Source organism: Henckelia pumila, chromosome 3, assembly GCF_033568475.1.
Source record: "Henckelia pumila isolate YLH828 chromosome 3, ASM3356847v2, whole genome shotgun sequence".
NCBI lineage: Eukaryota > Viridiplantae > Streptophyta > Magnoliopsida > Lamiales > Gesneriaceae > Henckelia > Henckelia pumila.
The window spans coordinates 150,721,082-150,745,296 of record NC_133122.1 but is presented as its reverse complement, the minus strand read 5'-3'; the positions used below and the strand labels follow the sequence as shown (position 1 = coordinate 150,745,296).

The 24,215-nt window shown below is 34.1% G+C and overlaps 2 protein-coding genes across 2 annotated transcripts; both read left to right on the top strand.

The window, feature by feature from the left end:
- Nucleotides 1-7,834: 7,834 nt before the first annotated feature.
- On the top strand, nucleotides 7,835-8,742 carry LOC140887611 (3'-5' exonuclease-like). The gene has a single exon (XM_073294984.1). The coding sequence runs from the start codon at nucleotides 7,850-7,852 to the stop codon at nucleotides 8,474-8,476; it is 627 nt and encodes a 208-aa protein (XP_073151085.1). The 5' UTR covers nucleotides 7,835-7,849; the 3' UTR covers nucleotides 8,477-8,742.
- Nucleotides 8,743-8,893: 151 nt separating this feature from the next.
- Nucleotides 8,894-11,199, top strand: LOC140887612 (uncharacterized). Its single transcript, XM_073294985.1, has 3 exons — nucleotides 8,894-9,184; nucleotides 10,231-10,642; nucleotides 10,842-11,199. Exons 2-3 carry the CDS (start codon nucleotides 10,611-10,613, stop codon nucleotides 11,137-11,139), a joined length of 330 nt encoding a protein of 109 aa, XP_073151086.1. The 5' UTR covers nucleotides 8,894-9,184; nucleotides 10,231-10,610; the 3' UTR covers nucleotides 11,140-11,199.
- Nucleotides 11,200-24,215: the final 13,016 nt, after the last annotated feature.

Genomic DNA, 24,215 nt, shown 5'->3' with positions numbered 1-24,215 from the left:
TTCTGGATTCAATAATATTTATCTCATCCCTGCGTACTAGTTGTGCTTGATCTCGCACTCAAATGTTCTGAAATATGAGTGGAATTAGAGTAACTGATAGTCCTCAAATATGAGAAAGCATCATATTAAACAAGTTACGAGTTTGGATTTTGGAAAATATTCCCTATTGTGTACATTGAGTGGCAATGGACATCCACAAATGGTGCTCTCATTGGATAATGATCAATGTCTTCCTCCTATACCTTAGACAAGAGTAGGGCAAGACACATTACTAGACAAACACTCAGGGTGATGGTTCTACCGATCTTTAGGGATTGGAAACTCCTCTCCACTTGTGTGATGCAGTGTTTTATAGGATCTTGGTGCTTGCTAACATGGGCATGACTTCTTGTTCCCCAAATAAAATAGATTATTCTGCATAATTATGAGATTGTTCCTAATACATGACATTTTGATCCAAAGCCACTTTCACTAGGAGAGTGTGACCCTCATGGCCCACAATGTGTGTCCTACAATCGGAACATATTGTTTTGGATTCAATAATATTTATCTCATCCCTGCGTACTAGTTGTGCTCGATCTCGCACTCAAATGTTCTGAAATATGAGTGGAATTTGAGTAACTGATAGTCCTCAAATATGAGAAAGCATCATATTAAACAAGTTACGAGTTTGGATTTTGAAAAATATACCCCTATTGTGTACATTGTGTGGCAATGGACATCCACAAATGGTGCTCTCATTGGGTAATGATCAATGTATTCCTCCTACACCTTAGACAAGAGTAGGGCAAGACACATTACTAGTCAAACACTCGGGTGATGGTTCTACCAATCTCTAGGAATTGAAAACTCATATACACTTGTGTGATGCATTGTTTTTATAGGATCTTGTTGCTTGCTAACATGGACATGACTTCTTGTTCCCCAAATCATATAGATTATTTTGCATAATTCTGAGATTGTTCCTAATACATGACATTTTGATCCAAAGCCACTTTCACTAGGAGAGTGTGACCCTCATGGCCCACAATGTGTGTCCTACAATCGGAACAGATTGTTATCGATTCAATAATATTTATCTCATCCCTGCGTACTAGTTGTGCTCGATCTCGCACTCAAATGTTCTAAAATATGAGTGGAATTAGAGTAACTGATAGTCCTCAAATATGAGAAAGCATCATATTAAACAAGTTACGAGTTTGGATTTTAGAAAATATACCCCTATTGTGTACACTGAGTGGCAATGGACATCCACAAATGGTGCTCTCATTGGGTAATGATCAATGTCTTCCTCCTATAACTTAGACAAGAGTACGACAAGACGCATTACTAGACAAACACTTGGGTGATGGTTCTACCAATCTCTAGGAATTGAAAACTCCTCTCTACTTGTGTGATGAATTGTTTTATAAGATCTTGGTGCTTGCTAACATGGGCATGTTCTTGTTCTCAAATCAAATAGATTATTCTGCATAATTTTAAGATTGTTTCTAATACATGACATTTTGATCCAAATCCACTTTTACTAGGAGAGTGTGACCCCCATGACCCACAATGTGTGTCCTACAATCGGAACAGATTGTTCTTGATTCAATAATATTTATCCCATCCCTGCATACTAGTTGTGCTCGATCTCGCACTCAAATGTTCTAAAATATGAGTGGAATTAGAGTAACTAATAGTCCTCAAATATGAGAAAACATCATATTAAACAAGTTACGAGTTTGGATTTTGGAAAATATACCCCTATTGTGTACATTGAGTGGCAATAGACATCCACAAATGGTGCTCTCATTGGGTAATGATCAATGTCTTCCTCCTACACCTTAGACAAGAGTAGGGCAAGACACATTACTAGAAAAACACTCGGGTGATGGTTCTACCAATCTCTAGGGATTGAAAACTCATCTTCACTTGTGTGATGCAGTGGTTTATAGGATCTTGGTGCTTGTTAACATGGGCATGACTTCTTGTTCCCCAAATCAAATAGATTATTTTGCATAATTCTGAGATTATTCCTAATACATGACATTTTGATCCAAAGCCACTTTCACTAGGAGAGTGTGACCCTCATGGCCCACAATGTGTGTCCTACAATCGGAACAGATTGTTCTCGATTCAATAATATTTATCTCATCCCTGCGTACTAGTTGCGCTCGATCTCACACTCAAATGTTCTGAAATATGAGTGAAATTAGAGTAACTGAAAGACGATAGTTCTCAAATATGAGAAAACATCATATTAAACAAGTTTCAATCCCTAGAGATTGGTAGAACCATCACCCGAGTGTTTGAATTGTACAAAATATGAGGCTACTCGAACTTGTTTCATCCCAAATGGAGTTATACATATTAAAATAAACAGACTTACGTACTATTGTATTTCCACCAATCACAAAATCTTACAAATACATTTAATCAAAGTTGTTTTTGAGCAATCCCCTTTCATGAGATAAAATACTTGCAGCCAGTCGAGCACAGTATGTGTCAATCTTCACTGTATTATGATATTCCCACTTCTCAGCCGAGTCACGTTCTAAACACTCTACCCACATGCATGCAAAAAAACCACAATCAAATGATACACCTTGATGACGTGTATGTTCTCTCAAAACAGTAGTTTCATGGATGATGAACTTTGAACGATGCTTAACCCAACCAATCAAAAAACGTGCCTTAATAGAAAAACATTATTAAAAGCAATGTTTTCATAACCGGACCGGTGATCGAACCGGTTTATCTTAAAAAAATGGTCCAACCGGTTCAACCGTTTTAACCGGACGGTCGGACCGGAAAACCGTTTATATAATATAATATAATTAATAATATCTTTTAAATTTTAGAAATCTAAAAATGTATATAAATAAATAAAAATATATTTATCATAGTTTAAAAAATAAATAACTATATAAATATATTCAAAATATTAATTATAGTTATATATACTATATTTTTATAAATAAATTAATTAATTAAAAAAATATAATAATAAAAAAATAATATTTTTAACGAAGTACAAATTTCAAATAATCATGTGTATATATATAATAAAATATTAAATTAAGATTTTAAAATTAAAAAACAATTTTTAAAAAAAAATTAAAAAAAATTCAAAAACCGGTTCAACCGGTTTTCTGGCCGGTTCTTGGGACCGGTTCTTAGCCGGTTCGACCGGTTTTGACCGGTTCTTGACCGGTTCTGAGCGGTTGAACCGTTAAAACGGTTTTCAGGGTTATTCCGGACCGGACCAGCGACCGGTTCCCGGTCGAACCGGTCGAACCGGCCGGTCCGATCCGGTTTTTAAAACACTGATTAAAAGAATCATTCAGAAAAATTACATAACATGATATAACAAAAGCTCACCAAAATTCTACATGCCCCTAAGCTGAAAGAATCAAGAAGTGAATTCCACATTTTGAATATCCCTTCTTTTGCGTTAAATACTAGCAGAAACCAATGCACTCTGCTATTAATTGGAAAAATGAGGTATTTGCATCTCTTGAATAAATCTTCGTTAATTTTCTGCAAACAATGCTTAGAGGCAGCAGAGAGTCCCGCAAACAAAGAGTCGTACTCATTGTTCTGGACCTTCATTTTTTTGCCAACTCTTTCGAGGAGATTGAACACTTCTTTCTACGTTAAATAACACAAAATAACATGAAAAACCAAAACCCTAACTCAAATGTACACTAAATCACCGATCACGCTTTTAAATTTCTACTAACCTGCACCAAACTGTCCATGCAAAATATTTCACTTTCATTATCCACACTATATTTTTTCATCACGCGCATTTAAACATTGATAATTTCATGGCTAACAAGATTACCAAACAAGAAACCACAGAACACGAACCCTGACAAATGGACAATTTCATATTTCCAAACCTCGACACTACAAAAATAGATGAATTCTATTGTATTAAAAATGATCCTAAAAAAGTGATAAGAAAACAAAGCGAGCTTTCCGTGAGAAATTCATACGCTGTGTCATCCCTCGAAAGATAATCCGTCAACAACTTTTTCTCTTCGGCAGTGGCTTCTTCATGTCCACAGAAATCTGTTCTACCTTGATATTGACTAGTTCACTTCTTACTCAAATCATTATTTGGTTCAATATTCTCAACATCAATTACTTTTCATCCCTAGGTCAGAATACACAAACATGTTCAACATCAGTAAAACGAAGTAAAATATAGGACTTCAAAATAAAATAACCAAGGTGAAAGTTGGTTCCGATCAAAGTTAAACATTTTTCCTGCCCTTCCTCTTTGGTGTGGTACTGGGTGGAGTCACAAACATTGATGACTTTCTTTTCTTTATCCGATCACCCCTCGTTCGGACATTATCGATGACAGAATATTGGAAATAAGTGATTTTCGCAACCTTCTCAAAATTATCATCACTCTCGTCCACCCCACCACTTTTTTCAGAAGTATATTCACCAGTATCCCTTTCAAACACATTAGATAATGCAGTCGTTGATATATCAACCTCGAAAATATTATTTTCCTTAACCACTTTCGTTACAAGATTATCCAACAATTGATCAATCTCATTCAGATCCTCAGTACAAGAATTCTGTCCATCGGCTTCGGTACTTTTTGTTCCCATGTGACCACTTTCTTCATTTTCCCCCCCTCAGGCTCAGCACCAACAACACCTTTTCCATATCCCAATTCATCAACACTTATAACTTTTTTGATCTCAAAATCGGCACCAGCCACACCACTTTCTGTATTTTTTCCTTCAACGAGTAATCAACACAATTTTTGACAGACACGTCAACAAAATCAAATAAATTGCCACCTAGGTCATGTCTCAGACTCAACTCCTCTTCCTCATCGGTCTCATTGATTCCATCAGCAACGTCATCAACACTCGGATCATTATCAACTACAAGATCTTTACCTTTGCGATTTCGAGCAACTTCTTTCTCCAACACCAGATTTTCTTTCGCATCAACCATCTTTCTCTTCGCACTAACTCTCTCACGTTTAAACTGTGCACACATTCGTTTCAACATTTTAATCTTAGCCATTTGTTTATTCACAGTTTTTCCGAGTTCACAATTATCTCTCCTGCTTCCTTGTTCCTTCGAAATCGGCAGCAACAACTACAACAATAAAGAAATTCATTAACAATTTTTTTTTAAAACATGAATTAAAGGATGCTACTCAAATTACCTTGTTGTCCAACAAGATTTCCTCCGACGAAAAGTGATATATCGACAAAACCTGATCCAATATATATATATATATATATATATATATATATATTTATATAATGCTCCAGCATTCCACATAGGATAAGTAATATAGAAGATACCTTGGTTGAAGATATTACATCAAAAACCGCTTCAGCTTTCATAACATCCAAATGGATCTTGCTTTATTCGAAACGAAACAGGTGGGGAAAGATGTGGACACCACGTGGTACAGCTAATGATGACACTCTCTCATACAACCAAGCCTAAGCAAAAAATCATATAAGTAAACAAATTCAACAAAGTAATAACACAATAACTCATATAACTATATACTCACCATCAATCCAACCGTGCAACCATCCAGGTAAAGTTTACTTGCTTGATTATCTAATTCTCGGTATAAAAATCGAAGCACAACATCTTCCGAACCAAACTCAAAAAATGTGCTCAGTTCATCAATATAAAGAAAGATAAAACCAGGAGTAATGTAATTACCAGTCGAGAATATTACAGAATTAAATATGAACAAAATAAACATTCGAACAAAATTACCAATGTCAGCTTCGACATTACTGCTCGCAAGTGAAACAAGCTTCTCTTTGATAACAATCCTGTGAGTATTGCTAATTTTCCCTCCAAAGTCTCGAGACAGGAAGCTTGATTCCAACTTCAGGTCCAAATCAATTTGTTGCTCTCTATGATGCAAACCAAGCATGATGGAGAAGTCTCTTGAAGTGAAAGGTATGAAAATATCACCACCAACAATGAACGAGCATGAAGGGCTATCGAATCTTTTAAAAAGATAATCTACTCTGTCACTACTCACAGGTAGAACTGGCATGTCTATCCATTTATCAATTGGAGTATCTTTTATTCTACTCAGTTGTTCATTCCCTATAACCAGCTTCAACTCCTCCATAATTTTTTTTACAATAAGCAGGGGAGCATCGTGCAAATATTACCTTGCCACTTTTCATCGACTCAACGTCATCACATATTTCCTCCTCATCAGCCATTTCTAATATTTCAAAATCATTACAAAATATTTTCATTATAAAAATAACAGAATGGAATATTGCATGAAAAAGAACAAAAACGTGAAATTTGAGAACAATTGGGTACTTATGTACAAAAATTTGTCATTTGTCTTCAACAATATAACACTATCAAATATATATTAAAAAAAAAATCAAAACCATCATATTACATAACAATATACCTATAACATTCATTTACCAAAATTGATCCCTTTTTACCAAGATATACTTCAAAAACAAATTCAAGAACAAAACCCTACAAATTGAGGATAAAATATTTAAACCGAGGAACTGTCAAAAACAAATACGAAACTTAGGAATAATGATGCGAATATTTCAAAAAATATATGCAAACAAGAACGATAGCAACACATTTGACCTACAAAACCCTAAAAATAATGAAAACAATAAATATTAAAGATTCATACAATGAGGACCCAAATCACTCCTCTAAACGATAAAGTTTCTCAGATACTCGAGACAAATCATATATAGTGGTCGATTTCAAAAATGGAAAACATGGTTCACCTATTTTCGATTTATTCGACTTTTTCAGAGTACCCGATGTCTTTTCCTTCCTCACTCCACGAGCTTCTTCAACTGACTTATATTTTGAATGTCTGTTTCGTTTCGTCATCGGTGCCATTTTTTGAGATGAAAATCTTGTCGCCAAAGATCACTTCTTTCCTTGCGAGAAGAATCGGTTGGGTGAGGAAGGAAAACCACCGATCGTCCCTATTTTCTGTTTTTTTTTTATTTGAAAATTAAGAGTAAGGGGCATCTCGGTAAATTGGCCAAAATAGGGAGTTGAAACAAAGAGCAGTCTTTTGTCAGAGATTGAGAACAAAGTATTTTTGAAACAGAAACCGAGGAGAGATACATATTTGTTATTAGGAATTTATCACAAATTTTTTGAAACAAAAACCTAATATATATATATATATATATATATATATATATATATAAATTTTCAGCTGTCCAACCAATGATACCCAACTCGTCCCCAACCACTAAAATTCGGTACCGTGTTTTAGTGATGCGAAAAATAAAAAAACTACTAAAATCCGATACCAAATTTTAGTAGTCGAAGATGAGGTGGACATGAATTGTTGGGCAGCTGAAACTCCTCTATATATATATATATATATATATATATATATATATATATATATATATACAATTTTGCTATCCTGCCCACTCATCGTGCCCACTTAATGTGCCCACCATGAGGTGGCACTCAACTATTGGATGTGATGAATTGTGCGTCCAATAGTTGAGTGCCACCTCATGGTGGGCACATTAGGTGGGCACGGTGGGTGGGCAGGATAGCAAAACTCTATATATATATATATATATATATATATATATATATATATATATATATACAATTTTGCTATCTTGCCCACCCACCGTGCCCACCTAATGTGCCCACCATGATGTGGCACTCAACTATTGGATGTGATGAATTGTGTGTCCAATAGTTGAGTGCCACCTCATGGTGGGCACATTAGGTGGGCACGGTAGGTGGGCAGGATAGCAAAACTCTATATATATATATATTCATTCCAATAAAGAAGAATTAAAGTCAAATCCAAAAACAATTGATGGCCGCCAGCATGTTTCCAATCAACCACAGCACCTACGACGTTTTCTTCTCCGGCGACTGCATCCACACTACCGTTACACACGATCCCACGGTGGTGTCCCAGTGGATCTCTGAAGTGAAGTCCATGTATGTCTACTGGCCCGGCCAACTCATCGTGGGGCTCGATGTCGAGTGGCGTCCCTCCTACACCCGCGGTATCCAAAACCCACCCGCCACTCTACAGCTATGTGTCGGCAGCCGTTGTCTCATCTTCCAGCTCATTCACTCCCCGGGAATCCCCACTTCTCTGGCCGGTTTTTTGTCGGATCCCAACCACACATTCGTGGGGGTGGGCATCAACGATGATTTGGAGAAGCTCCAAGAAACTCATGGGATTGGGTTCCATACTTATTGGGTTGATTTGAGGGAGCCGGCGGCGAATATTTGTGGAAGAAAGAATTTGAGGAATTCAGGGCTGAAGGAGTTGGCGAGAGTTGTGCTGGGGAAAGAGATGGAGAAGCCGCGGGAAGTGACGATGAGCGGATGGGATGAGCGGTGGCTGAGTGCTGACCAAATACTGTATGCTTGTATTGATGCATATGTGTGCTTTGAACTGGGCATGGCCTTGAACGGCGGCCACTTCTGATTCCGTAGCCTTTTATATTCTCTGCCTTCGTTTGGGTTTTAATTCTTGTAGACTCGATCATGTTTCTTTTCTTCCGGCTTAATATTTTGTTTGTTTTCGACATTGTATGTTGCGAAGATTCATGAATGAAATCGCTAGGCGAGAAATTAAATTCCTTGTAAATTGATACATATATTTCATATCGAGGGGTAGTTGCGAAGATTCATGATACGAATACCTTGGTAGATAGGATGGGATTATCAATGGATGTCATATTTGAAGGATTATTTGCTTTGTGTAGATGGATATTCAGTGTTGGGATAAAAACTTGATTTTGTTTGGTATGTTTTTTTGTGTTAAAAGATAAAGACAAACACTTCCCCAAATTCTAATCCAATTTCTCAAGTTAATCGATACCTCTGCTCACAAAAGTGGTTGGCCAAAATTCCAGCCCTGCCTTCGATTTCACTCTTCACACTAAAGGTGAAACTCCATTATCTGCGTGTGATTTCAACAAAGAATTCCAAGCCCATCTCGAATCTTCAAATCCCACCTAGCATTTTTCGCTCCCGTTCCGGTTCGATTTCAGTGAAGCGCCGAATCTTCTCGATCGTCTTTAGCTTGCTGAAATCTGCTTTTGAGTGCTCTGTTAGCTTCTTGAAAAGGGAACTGAAAATGGCGGAAACTTGTGTCTGTCAATGAATCAAGTTTTTGCAGAATTGCATCGAGGTAATTTTTACACTCATCTTCTTTTTATTTTTTTCCATTTCTAGTCGTTTTATTTTGGGAATTTTCTATGGATTTAGGTTTCTTTTTTGTGTTGTGGGCTTAAATATATGTTTCTGGTCGTTTTTTTTACCCTTGGATCATCCACTGCGTAGGAATTGGTTTCCGATTGATGGTTTTTTTTGTTGATTTTGATCATGGTTCGCTAGTCTGAGTTATGAGATTTGATTGCTGCAATTAGTTGTGCAAGTGAAAATTTGCAGAAAGGGACGATTCGGCGCAGTGGGTTGGTTGCTGGGAGGATTCATTATGTTGTTTTTGTCATTTGGATCTCTTTAAAGTGGTTTGTTTCTTTATTTTGAATTTACATTAGGAATGATTTTGATCCACATTTGTTGTACGAGGACATACTGTTTAATTGTTTTGCAGAGTTTTTTTTTGTGCTATAGTCACTGAGAAAGATTTTATAGAAACTAGTCTTTATTTGTCATTATTTCTTCAAGTCCTCTACCTTTGTATAGATTTCTGGAAGTGGAATTTTGAATGTGGCAGGAAAAAACAAGTGAAAAAGGAATCGACGCGGAGGATTTTTGCTTTGAAATGTAATCTTGAGTTGTTTATTTGTCACTGCATGTTGCTCATGAATGAGTTTATTTCTTTGAGGGATATTTGTCTTGTCGCAGTTTATAGCTATGCATCAATGGTTGTTGACTTCCTCTTTCAAACTCTCGAAACCAGTAATTATAGTTTATAGCTTTGCATCACTGGTTGTTGACTTTCACTTTCAAACTCTTGAAGCCAGAAATTATAAATAACATATTTGTGTTTCTTTCAAAATTGTTGGAATTGAGTGGGTAGGATTTTTTCCTTGATGAGTTACCTTTTTTCGTATTTGTTTTGACAAATTCTTTATGAGAGAAATGAGGATCTTTTTTCAATAGTTAAAACTTAGTTTGCTCGCCTTAATCACTACTGTATGCCACTTCAAAATTATTTTACTTTTTGTTAGTTAACAATAGTTAAAACTTAGTCTGCTTGCCTTGATTCAGATATATAGGAACCACTAACCAGTAGGTTGGTTATGTTTGATCATCATCTTCCTGCTGAGGAGCCAAAAGCAGATTCTTCGTTTGCATAAAGGAATTGGTGTCAACCATGCCTCTGAGGAAAAGTTGTAATCTGTGTTAAGATGTACATCTGTGTCGTCCTTCCCTTCATTTATCTTCTGCTTGATTATTCAGTTGAAGCCTATGGTTTTCTTATCTATTACAGTGCATTAAATGTTATTGCCTCAGAATCATGACACACGACAAGCACTCCACATTTGCTATATTAAACAGATATTTCGGAAAGAAGAGGTCAATGGAAAGTGATGGCTCAATCCCAGGAGTTTTTGAGAACTCTTCAACGATATTACAGTAATACTTAAATGGATGCGGAGAAACAAGATGCCATTAATGTGTAAGCCAATTGGTTCTCCCAAATTGTTAATGAAAGATATCAGAGTTAACTTGGTTAATTTTCTAATTTATCTATCTCGCCAAATAAGTTCTCAGACACATTTTGGGTGTAGTACATGTCTAGTATCACAACTATTATGATTACCACATTTCCAGCTTAATGTGCAGTGCTTGCTTCTGTTTCTTCTTATAATGTGCAGGTTTTTGGGATATTTTCAGTCACAACAGGGTAAAGTAGCTCTGTGGGAACTTGATTCTGATCAGCATTACAATGTTGGAAGGCGTGGTTCTGATTTCACTGAATGTGTTACCTTACTTGATTCTGATTTGTTTTTGGTTGAGAATTATTCAAAGCTGCTTTTGAAACTAGTACTCAAAGATGCTTTTGAAACTAGTACCTCAACATTCTATGGACTATCTCTAAGTTTTGTTGGTCAGGAAGTTTTAAATTTTGAAAGTTTTAACAATTCATCTACTGCATTGCCAATTGGATTCTGAAACATGAACTTGTGCATTATTCACTCAAAATTATAAAACGTGAAACTAAAGAAATACAATATGCTTCCTTTCACTCAAAATTAAACTTTCATCTAGTTCACGGAATATAAGTGTGGTTAAGATTATATATGGTACAAACAGTTGAGATTGTATCTCGTGTAGCATGAATAAATTGATTAATTTATCATTATATGATACGGTTCTTGTAAATTTGATGTGTACATCCCATTATTTATGTTGTATATATCTTACGACATAGGTAAACTCGACTAAAGTTCTTAACATAGAATATTAATATTTTTTACATAAAAACTAATACGTTTATCATAAAAACTAATGTTTTTAACATAAAAAAAAAAGATTTTTTTTTATTTCAAATTGGCATATGTAAGAATAATTGTATCATAAAATAATACTTTTGACCAAAAAAATAATACTTTGGGCATAAAGAATGATACATTAAGCAGAAAAAAGTAATACTTTTACATAAAAAATAATATTTTGTTATGTTAAACTAACATTGGTGAGAAGCAATATTTTTGAAATAAAAAATAATAGTTTTAGTAGAAACATTAATACTTTTGACATAATATTTTTTTTATGGCAGATTATCATTTGTTAAATTAATATTTTTGACAAAAAAATTAATACTTTTTAGTAGAAGTAATATTTTTGTCATAAAAATTAATACTTAATATTAAAAAAATAATACTTTTTATGTCAAATTAACATACGTTAAAATTACGACTTTTGACATAAAAAATAATACTTTTAACAGAAAAAATAATACATGTAATGTCAAATTAATCTACGTTAGAAGTAACACTTTTGATATAAAAAGTAATACTGTTAACATAAAAATTAAATATTTGTCATAAAAACTAATACTTAATATCATTCATATAATATTTTTTTATGTCGAATTAGCGTACGTTAGAAGTAATATTTGTTAAAAAGTAATACTCTTAGCAAAAATAGTAATACTTCTGACTTAAAATTTAACAATTTTAACATAAAAACGGACACTTTTGACTCAAAAAATAATACATAATGTCGTTTACCGAAAAATTATACTTCTTATGTCAAATAAGCATATGTTACAAACTAATTCTTTGAAACAAAAAAAATAATATTTTCTATTTAAAAAGTGATACATCCCGGAAACATAAATATGATCACAAACTTCTTTATCATATGACATACCGGAAACATAAATATTTGACGTCACAAAATAATCTTCAATAGCATTTTCCAAAGAACAAGAAAGTTTCATCCTAGTATGTAGACCTGGCCAAGGGCCGGGTTGGGCCCGGACCTGGACCGGAACCGGCCCGTGGTCAACGGGCCCGACCCGAAACCGGAACCGGAACCGGACCGGCCCATAGGCGGTCCGGTTCCGGTTTTCTCTTAGGAAAACCGGGAACCCGGCGGTCCAATCCGCCGGGTTGGACACGTGGCGCCCATCCGGGCGCCACATGATCCAACGACCACTACCATTCAACGGCCAGGATTTCGTGGCCGTTGTAGACCCGCCGGGTCGGCCGGTTTTTTTTTTTTTTTTAAAAAAAAATCTATTTTTTATTCTTTATCTATAAATATCCCCCAACCCTCTTTCATTTTGTTTACACAATTTACTCTTCATTCTCTCTATTCTCAATTTATTTTAATTTCTTGAATTATCACAAATATCAAGTTTTGATTATTGGTATATTGTTAATTGTTAATTTATTTTCATATTTATACAATTATAAATGTCCGGAGCGGGATCAAGTCGTAGGGGTGACAAAGGAAAAGGAAAGGAAAAGAGCATCATACCACCCGAGGTCGAGTATCCTCAATTCAATGTCGATGGATTTGATCTTGAATATTCCGATGATGAAATTCAAGAAATTCGACAAGAGGCGCAACAAAGACAACAAGTTGAACAACAACAACCACCACCACGTCATCATGCAAGTCAAGAAAGTATGAACGATCCGGCGGCCTCTCAAAGACAAACTCGAACGGTGCCTCGCCCGACATCCGATATCTTCACCAAACACTTCGAGAAGATTACGCTTCCCTCCGATGATTTGCAAGCCAAATGCAAATATTGTTCAAAATGTTACAAATTTAAACAAGAAGGTGGATATGGAACTTTGACGCGACATATCGAAAAAAATCATCCGGTGGAAATTGGGATTGATCGTGCTCAAACTCAAATTCCGGCATTCTCTTCTCAATCGGGTAATGAATCTCAACTATTTAAATATAACGAAGCTAGATTTAGAGAAGAAACGGCTAAATTTTGTGCGGTTGAACGACTTTCTTTTAGTTTTAGCGATAAATTATCTTTTGAAAATTGGCTTTCTACAAGTGCAAATCCTTCTATTAGACGTATTCCAAGAAATAGTCTCAAACGCACAATGAAAAAGTTAGTCGTTGATCAAAAGAAAGAATTAATTAAGGAATTTTATAGTTTGAATAATAAAGTTTCTTTGTGTTCCGATATTTGGAGTGATCATTGGCAAAGTTGTTCATATATGGGTATTACATGTCATTGGATTGATAATAATTGGAACATTCAAAAAAGGTTGCTTGCATATAGATGTTTCAACGAATCACACACGGCACAAAATATTTCGCAACTTATATTTGTTATTTTAAAAGAATATGGTCTAACTACCAAAGTTTTTTCAATGTCTTTTGATAATGCTAGTGCAAATACTTCTAGTATTAGTGAGCTTATTGAAATATGTAAACCATCACTAGGTGGTAAATTTTTTCATATTAGATGCACATGTCATATTTTAAATTTGTGTGTTCAAGATGGACTAAAAAGTTTAGGCATATATATTCAACCAATTAGGAACGCTATTCATTATTTATGGACGCATCCTCAAGTTATGAAGCAATGGGGAAAATTTTGTAGAGTAAATGGTATGATTCCTAAGAGGTTTGCACGAGATGTTCCAACTCGTTGGAATTCAACATATAAATTGTTATTATCCTCTTTTGAATATAAAGATTTATTATGTACATTTTTTCATCAATTTGTTCAAGCTCGTGATATTTATTTGTTTTCAAATCAATGGAACATATGCACTAGTATTTGTGAAATTTTAAAAGTTTTTAATGATGCTAGTGACCAATTATCCGGTGTTTATTACCCTACTTCACATTTAGTTTTAACACATTGTTGCAACATTGCTTGTATTTTTCATGAACATGTTAATTCTAATGATAGTGCTTTAGCTCAATGTATTCTCGTCATGAAAGCAAAATGGGAAAAATATTTTTTGCTCATTCCTGAAATTTTTTTATGTGCTTTTGTTTTAGATCCTAGACTTAAATTAGATGGCTTAAACGACATGTTAACATTATATTATGAATCTTTGGAGCCTATTGCGGAAACGATTCCTTCTATCTCATTGATTTTGTTTAATATTAAAACTCATTTACTTGATATTTATAATGAATATAACATCAAATATGGTGGACAAATTGTTTCACATGAAACACAATCCACTGCAACTAGTAATGTTTCTTCTAAACTTACTAAAGCGCAACTTTTATTAAGGGAACGGACGAAACGTCCACGAGGATCCTCAAGTTTCAGTCAGGAACTTGAGAATTATTTTACCACTACTTTTGATTTTAGTGATATAGACGAGGAAAACTTCAACATTTTGAGATGGTGGTCGCAAAAAACACAAATATATCCAATTTTGGCTATAATGGCAAAAGAAATTCTAACTTGTCCAGTTTCAACAGTTGCAGTGGAGCAAACATTTAGTATTGGAGGAAATATATTGGACGAAAGACGTTCTAGCTTAAGGCCGGAAAACTTGGAAGACCAATGTTTGCTCAATGATTGGTCAAAAGCCGCTACTCGAACACAACATATTCAAAGTGATGAAGAAGACCAAGATGATACCGAAGGAACATCCGAAACTACGACGGGAGGAAATACGAGTGAAATAGAATAAAATGTAATAGATTTATAATATTAAGTCATAAGATATTAAGATGTTGAAATTCTAATATATTGTTTATTTAATAAATGTAATAGATTTTTATTATGGAGATATGAAATATTTGATTGAGGTTATTTAAAAAATATGTTTTATTAAAAATTTGTTTAAAAATTTTAAAAAAATAAAATTTAGAAGGTTCAGCGCCCCAACACTGCATTAGCGCTGCCCCTTCGAATTAAATTTGAAGGTGTAGCGCCCCAACGCTGAAAATGAAGCGTTGGGGCGCGGCCCCTTCGAATTGAATTCGAAGGTATAGTGCCCCAGCGCTTAAAATGAAGCGCTGGGGCGCTGCCCCTTTGAATTAAATTCGAAGGTGTAGCGCCCCAGCGCTGAAAATGAAGCGCTGGGGCGCTGCTCCTTCGATTTAGCGCCCCAGCGCCGCCAATGCAGCGCTGGGGCGCTAAATTTTTTTTTTTTTTTTTAAATGGGACGGTTTAGCCCGGACCCTGAACCGGCGGTTAACCGGACCCGGACCCAGACCGGAACCGCCGGTTCATCGACCCGGACCGGAACCAGCCATTGGCGGGCCGGTTAAGGGTTGGCTAAATGCCAACCCGGACCGGACTCGGACCGTGGCCAGGTCTACTAGTATGTGCAAAACAATCTTTCCTATCAAAGCATGAATAAGAAAACATATCTTCACAAAGTCGCATAATACAATAAGAAAAAAACATCAAACAGACTTCTTATATGTGGCCAGGTGCAATCACACCTCGCACCTGGAGAACCATCCTAGCCAAGACCCAAAAATGACAACCAATGCTGTGTTTTCCCTTGTTATTGGCAGGGATACCAATATCGACATGACGCATTCGAGAGTCAGTGTCACACAACGCTATGGTGGGGGGATTTGTAATCAATAATTCAAATATTCAAAAACAAAATTAAATGAATAAACACGCAATATCTTGTCTATGTCAGACAGAGCTGCAAAATTTCTTTGAAGTGCACTATAGCTTCTAGGTAAAGATGTGCAACACTTCATCCGATCACAATTGAAGAATAATCATTTTTCTCTCCCAAATTGGATCGAAAGAAAATTATGAAATAAATCAATCGTTCAAGCTTTGAATAACATAAACCAGGACTTCTGAAATCGGCTGTCTCCCTCGAGTAGGAAACAGAGCAAAAGTGTGAAAGAAAACTACAGTGAGTACAGAATCAAGGCCAAATAGGAACTGAAGTGAGTACAGAAGCAAGCAGAAAAAGGGAATGAGATTAAAGAAGTGATGGGGTACTAAAAATGGTACCTTTACACAAAGCTCAGATGGAGATCGAAGTATTAGGCAGACTCAAATTGGTTGAATTTGAGAATATTACCAGCACGTGCAAACCAAGTTGGAGCTGAAAACAGATCATTTTCTTCCTTTCCTTTTCACATTCCATCGTTCACCCAAATATGAGCCTCCATATTAATAATGACGATATTGGAAGAAGGTGGATATGTGTATGAGGAAGAAAAGTTCTCAAAACTTCTCATTTCTTCTCTGGAGAATCGTGATCAAACTAAACCCAGGACTTCTGAAATCTTGTGCCCTAAACACACCATGTAATCGTGAAATGGAAAAAAAAATTCAAATCGAAGAAAAATTCAAATGCTTGAGACGGACGATGGAGAAGATTCAAATGCTTGAGATGGAGGAGTGGAATTGAACGATGGAGAAGATTTACCCTTTGCTGCGAAGAGTTTAGGGGGGAAGCGAGGAATCCGTCGAATTTTGCTCCAATGAACTGGGAAAATTCCAACCTAGCCATGGGTATTACCCCGAATGTTGATGTATTTTATTTGTTCAAATTATGTGGGCAATGAGATTCACATGATTTAAACCAACCAATGATTGCCAATTACCCCATGAGGTAGGATCAAAGCTACCAATGAACTGATGGGTTATTTGTTTCTTTTCGCGGGTTGACCAATCTTCGTGAGACAGTTGTCACAGGAGGAGGGGAAGTTCTATGCCACCCCAAGGGAACTGCCCTGGAGTGGCATTATAACTCGTGATTGGTTAAAATCAGTGGGCACCATGGGGTGGCGTGGCAACTCGTGATTGGTTAAAATTAGTGGGCATCATAATGCCCACTAATTTTAACCAATCACGAGTTGCCACGCCACCCCAGGGCAGTGCCCTTTGGGGTGGCATAGAACTTCCCAGGAGGAGTCGCTCAAAAATAAAAGTGTGGACAAATATTCATTTGTCGAAAATACCCCTTGTATTTTTTATTTTTTATTTTACTTTTCAGCCCTTGTATTATTTGCAAATACTTTTCTTTTTCCTATTTTTTTTATTAAAAATAAAACAAAGTTTACCAGGAGACAAATCACATCTCCTTCCTCGTCCACTCTCCAACCCAACACTATGTTTACGCTAATGCTCTGTTTCAAAGTGTTGGGTTTCTGATGTATTGCAACAGTGTTGCACCAAAAAAAATATTTCTTTTTTTTTGCCCTTTCTTTTCTTTCTTTTTTTTAAATTTAATCTGGTTTGTTTTCTTTTTTTTTTTTTTAATTTCTATACCTTTAAATTACAATATATTTATAGTAACTATTAATTATAGGATATTTTGATTTAAAATTTGAATAATATAATTATATTTTTAATAAATGTATAAATTCTTTTTAAGAAATTGTTTATAGATAGTCACATCACTTAATTATTCTTTTTATAATACAATATTAATTAATAAAAATATAAATTATTGTTTTTATAAATATTTTGTGAAATAAATTAGTTAAAAACTCTATTTATGTAATAAATAAATAAATAAATAAATATATGTTTTGAATAATATTATCAATTGAATAAAATAATAAAAGTTTAATTTGATAATTATGAATGTTATATGTAATTTTTTTTATGTGTAATTTATTTTAATAGTAATTTTAATTCTCAAAATAATGTAACTCTGATTTAATTAATTAAAATAAAAAAATAAAATTTTCAAAAAAAAATTAAGATTTCAAACACTAAATTTATTGAAAATCAAAGATAATGATAAAAATGAAATAAACAAACATAACAAAACATTAAATTTTTGAAAATCACAATACGATACAACATAAAAAAAATAAACTGACCAACACTTAAATCAATGATAACGATACAACATAAGCTTAAACAAGATAATAAACAACAAATTATTAAAAATCACACCACAATACAACAAAATAAATTGGATGACAAGCATTAAAACTTTAAATAGGCAGTAAGCTGGATCTGGATCCTCCAATGTCTCCAAAATATTTGTCATAGTTGAGACTCTCACGTACACGTTTCCTCTCTTCCCTCTCATTCAAAATTCTTGATTGTTCTGCCCGAAAGTTTTTACGCAAAGATCGATTTTGAATAGAGTTGAGATCTATTACTAAAATTTTGTTTTCTTCTTGAAAGCGGGTCAGATCCAACATTTGTTGATTTTGTTTTATATTTGTTTCGTTTTGTTCCCAAATTCCGTTCAGTTTGATGCATCCGTTTCAGTTGTAATTCATTGTTTTGTTCACGATAAGCATTTTCATGTTGGATAATCTCAAGAATTTTTTCTTGTTCTAATTTCATTGATTCAATTGTCTGTGACATATATTCATCTTTTTTCTTTTCAAATTTGGATTTTTTTCACTCCAAGTGGTTGAAGTGATGAACTACCACCATTATTTTCATCACTTAAGTTAATCTCAAATGGTGATAATCCAGGGGACGCTGATTTGGGAGAATCTGTTGTTTGTGTGTCTCATTGTGGAGATTCAAAAAATTCAATACCTCTTTGAATTGGTGTCCGTGAGGGGTTTGGTGAAGCTGCAAATTTCTCCATATCTTTCATAATAGACCATACATGATCAAACTTAAAACCTTTATTGAAATTAGGATCCTGTTTCATTAACTCTTTTGCACGAATTATCTATATATAAAATTAAACTAAAGTTAAATAAAATAAAGTAATTATAGTAACATATAAGTGTAGAAATTCCATGACACAAAACTCACAATATACATTTATGAAGCACCACTTGGATGGAGTAGTTCAACTTGTTGGATTCAGGATTTTAATTTACTAATTGCCGATAATATTAACCCCATACGAGATTGCACCAATCTTTTGTTACGAACTTCTGTCATGTCGGGTGCTTTGGAATCGTTTTAGTTTTGCTCGACACGACCCCAGAATTGATTTCAAGATTGGTTTATGCCTATGATAGGATCTTTGGAAATGTCAGGATAAACATGACAAAGGTGCATATCTTCTTGATATGAATAAGAAGCAGATCGTGCATTCGTAGCCATTGAAAGTAAAATATGTTGGGAGATAAGAAATGAAAACGGTGAATCGAAAATAAATTAGGTTGTATCAATTTATCGAATGAGTAATGCTAGATGATATGAATTTAATGGTTGTGATTGAACGTAATATAATCAGACGGTGTATAAATCGGATCAAATTTCCTAAATATAAGATAAAGATCCTATGGTTTCTATCAACATAAAATCTAATCCGATGGTTAATATATATGATCAGATTTTTTGTATATAAGATAAAGATTCTATGGTTCTGATTAAATGAAATATATTTTAATTTAATATTATTTACAAATTTTTCACCTACATATTTAACTAAATACATATATATTTAAAATAATAACTTTTAAATTATGATATACGTTTTTAAAAATTCAGAAAATATTTTAAAAATGCGAAAATTATAAAGGCGTCCTACTAAACGTAGTAGGACGCAAATATATGAAAACAAAAAGAAATTTATATTATGATATACGTTTTTAAAAATTCATAAAATATTTTAAAATGCAAAAATTATAAAAGCGTCCTACTAAACGTAGTAGGACACACATATATGAAAAAAAACAAAAAAAGATAAAGAAGCAATTGGAGTGGCCTTGGTCCCCACACAGCAGCAGCTCCAATGTTCTTTGAAGGTGTAAAATATTTCTTGGATATAGGATAAAGATCCTACGGTTCTGATTAAATGATATCTAATCTGACAGTGTATAAATCGGATTGGATTATTGATCAAGATAATGTTAATAACTTTAGTTTTGCTATATATATAAATCATACATATAATTGGATTCAAGTCATACGTACAAATTTCCAACTATCAATATACATCATGAATTTTAAAATTTTCCATTTTTTCATTCAGTATCATCCAGCTCATCTAATGAATTTGATTCACATGTGCAAGATCAATTTGAGTCCATTTATGAAAACAGAAAATTTATTAGGAAGCCTAGCCACCAATAACACAATTTTAGCAGCTTTATATGTTGATCAATATGAATCTGAAGTCAAACATAGAGGGTTGATTCCCGGGAATATCGTAATTCGACGTGATAGAGAAATGGCTGATCGTAATCTATTCAACGATTATTTCGTTGAGAATCCAAGTTACAATGAGGTAATGTTTCGAAGACGTTTCCGAATGTCTCGGGCCTTTTTTTCTCGTGTTGTTGATGCTGTGAAGAATCACGATCGTTATTTCACACAATGGTTAAATGGTCTTGGTCGAATTGGACTCTCTACTAATCAAAAAAATTACTGCTGCAATACAGATGTTGGCATACGGTACACCTGCAGATGCTGCTGATGAATATATTAAGATAAGAGAATCAACTACAATTCAATGTCTTCAACGTTTATCTCGTGATATTGTAGAGGTGTTTGCAGAGCGATACCTAAGGTCACCTACCCCCATTGATATTGATAGACTACTGCGTATTGGTGAAAAACGTGGATGTTGAAGTATGCTTCTATCAGATTGAATGGGAACAGAGAAGAGATCAGATCAAATAGTACAGATCAGTTGAATTCAGTGATCAGATGAGTTCATGGTCAAATCGAATACTGAGATCAGATCGAAGTGATGGTCAGATGAGTTCTTCGGATGAGTTCATGCAGATCGATTGCTTGAGTACTGGAACTCGGATAGAAGTCAGATGAAGTATCCGAGAACCTGTAAGCTTGAAGGCAGATCAATGCAGATCGAAGTACGAGAGCAGATCAGACTCATGTAAGATGACTTATCGGGTTGGAACATGTTGACTTTATAATTGGACCTTAAGTTGTTGTTGACCTAAAGTCCAAGATGAAAGTCGGCGTAATTATCTATATAAGCAAATGAAAGCTGGCCGCAACGAACATAACAGAAAATCAAATTCTTCAACCTCCAGAATATATTTGAGAGAGAAGAAAAGAGAGATTTTAGAGAATAAAACTGGGGCGCATATTGTGACGGGATAATTCAAGGATAACAAGCTTGAATTGTGTCTATATCTAGCGTTAGAGTTTTCTGGTCTGTCTCTGTAATAAGCTCTGACTTGAGCTTGGATTGATTCTATTCGTGATTAATAAAAGTGTTGTGTTTCTCTTCCGTGGACGTAGGAAAATTCCTTGCCAAACCACGTAAATACTTGTGTTGTTTAAATCGCTTTCGCGTGTGTTGGTGTTTGATCTGAGTTGTGTGTTCTTATTCATCTGGGATTGTGTTATTGTTGTCGTGTATTTGCGTGGTGAATTCTCAGAATATCGAATTGTTCTGTGATTGATTCATAACAATGGATTTCCTGGAATGTTGGGAAGCTTGGATTGTATGCATTAGAGATGGAAAAATTGTCCAACAGCATGGGCATGCCAATATGCGGGTCGTAGTGGTTCTCCGACCATTATTTTAGAAGCAGCTGCTGATTATGATCTCTGGATATGGCATGCATTTTTTGGTATGCCGGGGTCTAACAATGACATTAATTTTCTCGAGGCATCCGATCTATTTTCAAATCTTGCACAAGGCATCGCTCCTCGAGCAAACTACTTTATTGGGGGAAAAGAGTACCATCAAGGATAATACTTAGCTGATGGTATATATATATATCCTAAATGATCAAATCTTGTACAAACTATTCCTGATCCACATGGTTCTAAAAAAAATATTTTGCAATGAAACAAGAATCGTGTAGAAAAGACGTCAAACGCGCATTTGGAGTACTTCAATCACGATTTGCAATTGTAGCATCTCCGGCACGTGCTTGGAAGATGAAACAGTTGCATGATATAATGACTGCATGCATTATAATGCATAACATGATCATCGAGGATGAGCGTGACTTGGATACACCAATCCAAGATGCGATGGAAGCACCGACTCAGAATGTGAAAGTGGTTACAGATCAAAATATAAGATTTCAAGAATTTCTTGCTCGGTATAAAAAAGTAAGGGATAGAGAGGCTTACTTCGCACTACGACATGCACTAATCGACCATTTATGGGATTTATATAGTAATTCGGTTAATTAAAACTTACCTATTTGTTCTAGTAATTTATATTCAGATTATTTTTATGTGTGATTGTAATTATTAATTAAGTTTAATGATTTAAAATAAAATTAAAAATCATAAAATAAATAATAAGTTTAAATATTAAAATAAATAAAATTAAATATTTTAAAATAATTCTTAAAATATAATTAGTTAAAATTTTTAATTCTTTAATATTTTTAATGAATATTTATATAGAAATTATTATTTTATATATTTAATTATTGTGTTAAAAATATTTGGTGAAATAAATTAGTTGTTGTGAATAAAATAATAGAGAATATTTTGAGAATATTCTTTTTAGTGTAGAGTTTAGAGTGAATGAGTTGGATATGAGTTTTGTATTTGGTATAGGAATTACACTATCTTGAAGTTAATGTGACACCAAGATAGCGTAATGGGGATTTTAACGTCCAAAAAATCCATAAATCGTGGGGATTTTAAATGAAATTTAAATGATTTTATTTTTAATATTTATGATTTTAAAGTTATGTTCAATTAAATGATTTTATTGTGATGTATTCATGATAAAATATAGGTTTAAAAGATTTTATGCTATTTATAATACATGTGGTTTTATATTTTAAAGTTGAATTTTTAGGTGTTAAAATATATGTTTAAACTTTGTGTTAAATGATTTAATATTAGGTAATATGCTTAATGTTTAATGGTCGCAAGTTAGTTTTAATGTGTTTCAGGTATGTGTTTAATCCCGGTGACGAAAGAATCGAGACTAGCCTAAAACGAGGTTTTAGAATTTTAAAGAGATAAATGGCCACTATGCAACTTTTGATTAAAAATTATGGATGTTATTCAAAGTTTTAAGTTAAAAGAGTTTTTGGTGCAAATTATTTAAAGTTGAGTAAGGTTTAAGAAAAATTTAAATCAAGTATGTTTTATGAATATTTTTATTTTAATAGTGGTACACGATATTCAATTTTTGAGATTATAGAGATATATTTTAAAAGCTTTATTTTTAAGTTTTATGAGCCGATGTCCGGCCCATGAGCTTGTCTTTTAAAGATTTGAGAGTCCAACTTAACCAGTCAAATATAACATCAAAATTATTCGCCCTTAATTCCTCTCCCCATTCACGTTGCAGCCGCCATCATCCCCTCTCCTTAGGGTTAAATTTCTATCGAAAGTTTTCATGATTTTTGCGTCGTTCGATCGTAAGAAGTTTAGGATCGTGTTTTTGGAGTCCGGATTTCCATACCAAGTAAGAGAAAGACAAGTTTTAAATGCTTTTGAAACCACCAATCGAGAATATAAATATTTTGATATGAAAAGGATGTATGTTGATGTGTAAGTTATGTATATTGCATTGATTCTATGAGTTTTTGATGAGCATGATATAGAACTGTAAAACGTGAATCGTTCTTGACGTTTTGGTTAATGATTTTTGAGAAGGATGCTAAAGATTTCTGAGAAAGACGTTTTGTGTATGAGTATTTTTTATGTATGTATTTTTAGTTTAAAGTTTTTTAACGTTTGGTGTTTTTAATTGAATCCTTTCAAGTTTTGAAGATTTTTCATGTGGGAAATCAAGTTTCCAACGAGTACATGTTTTGTCTAAATATTTTGAGATTTGATGAAAAAGTTGTTTGAATCTGGGAATTTTTGTGTGTGTTGATGTATGATAAATTTTGGTTCAAACTTTTGAAGGATGGGTTGTGTTGTGTGGATCTTTTGAAGTTTTTAAGTGTTTGACCACAAGTTTCAATAGGTAAGTGTGTAGGCT

Coding starts and splice junctions, on each gene's coding strand:
- LOC140887611 (XM_073294984.1), top strand. CDS start 7,850: ATGGCCGCCAGCATGTTTCCAATCAACCACAGCACCTACGACGTTTTC.
- LOC140887612 (XM_073294985.1), top strand. CDS start 10,611: ATGGATGCGGAGAAACAAGATGCCATTAATGT. Junction 10,643..10,841: donor AAACAAGATGCCATTAATGT/GTAAGCCAATTG, acceptor TATAATGTGCAG/GTTTTTGGGATATTTTCAGT.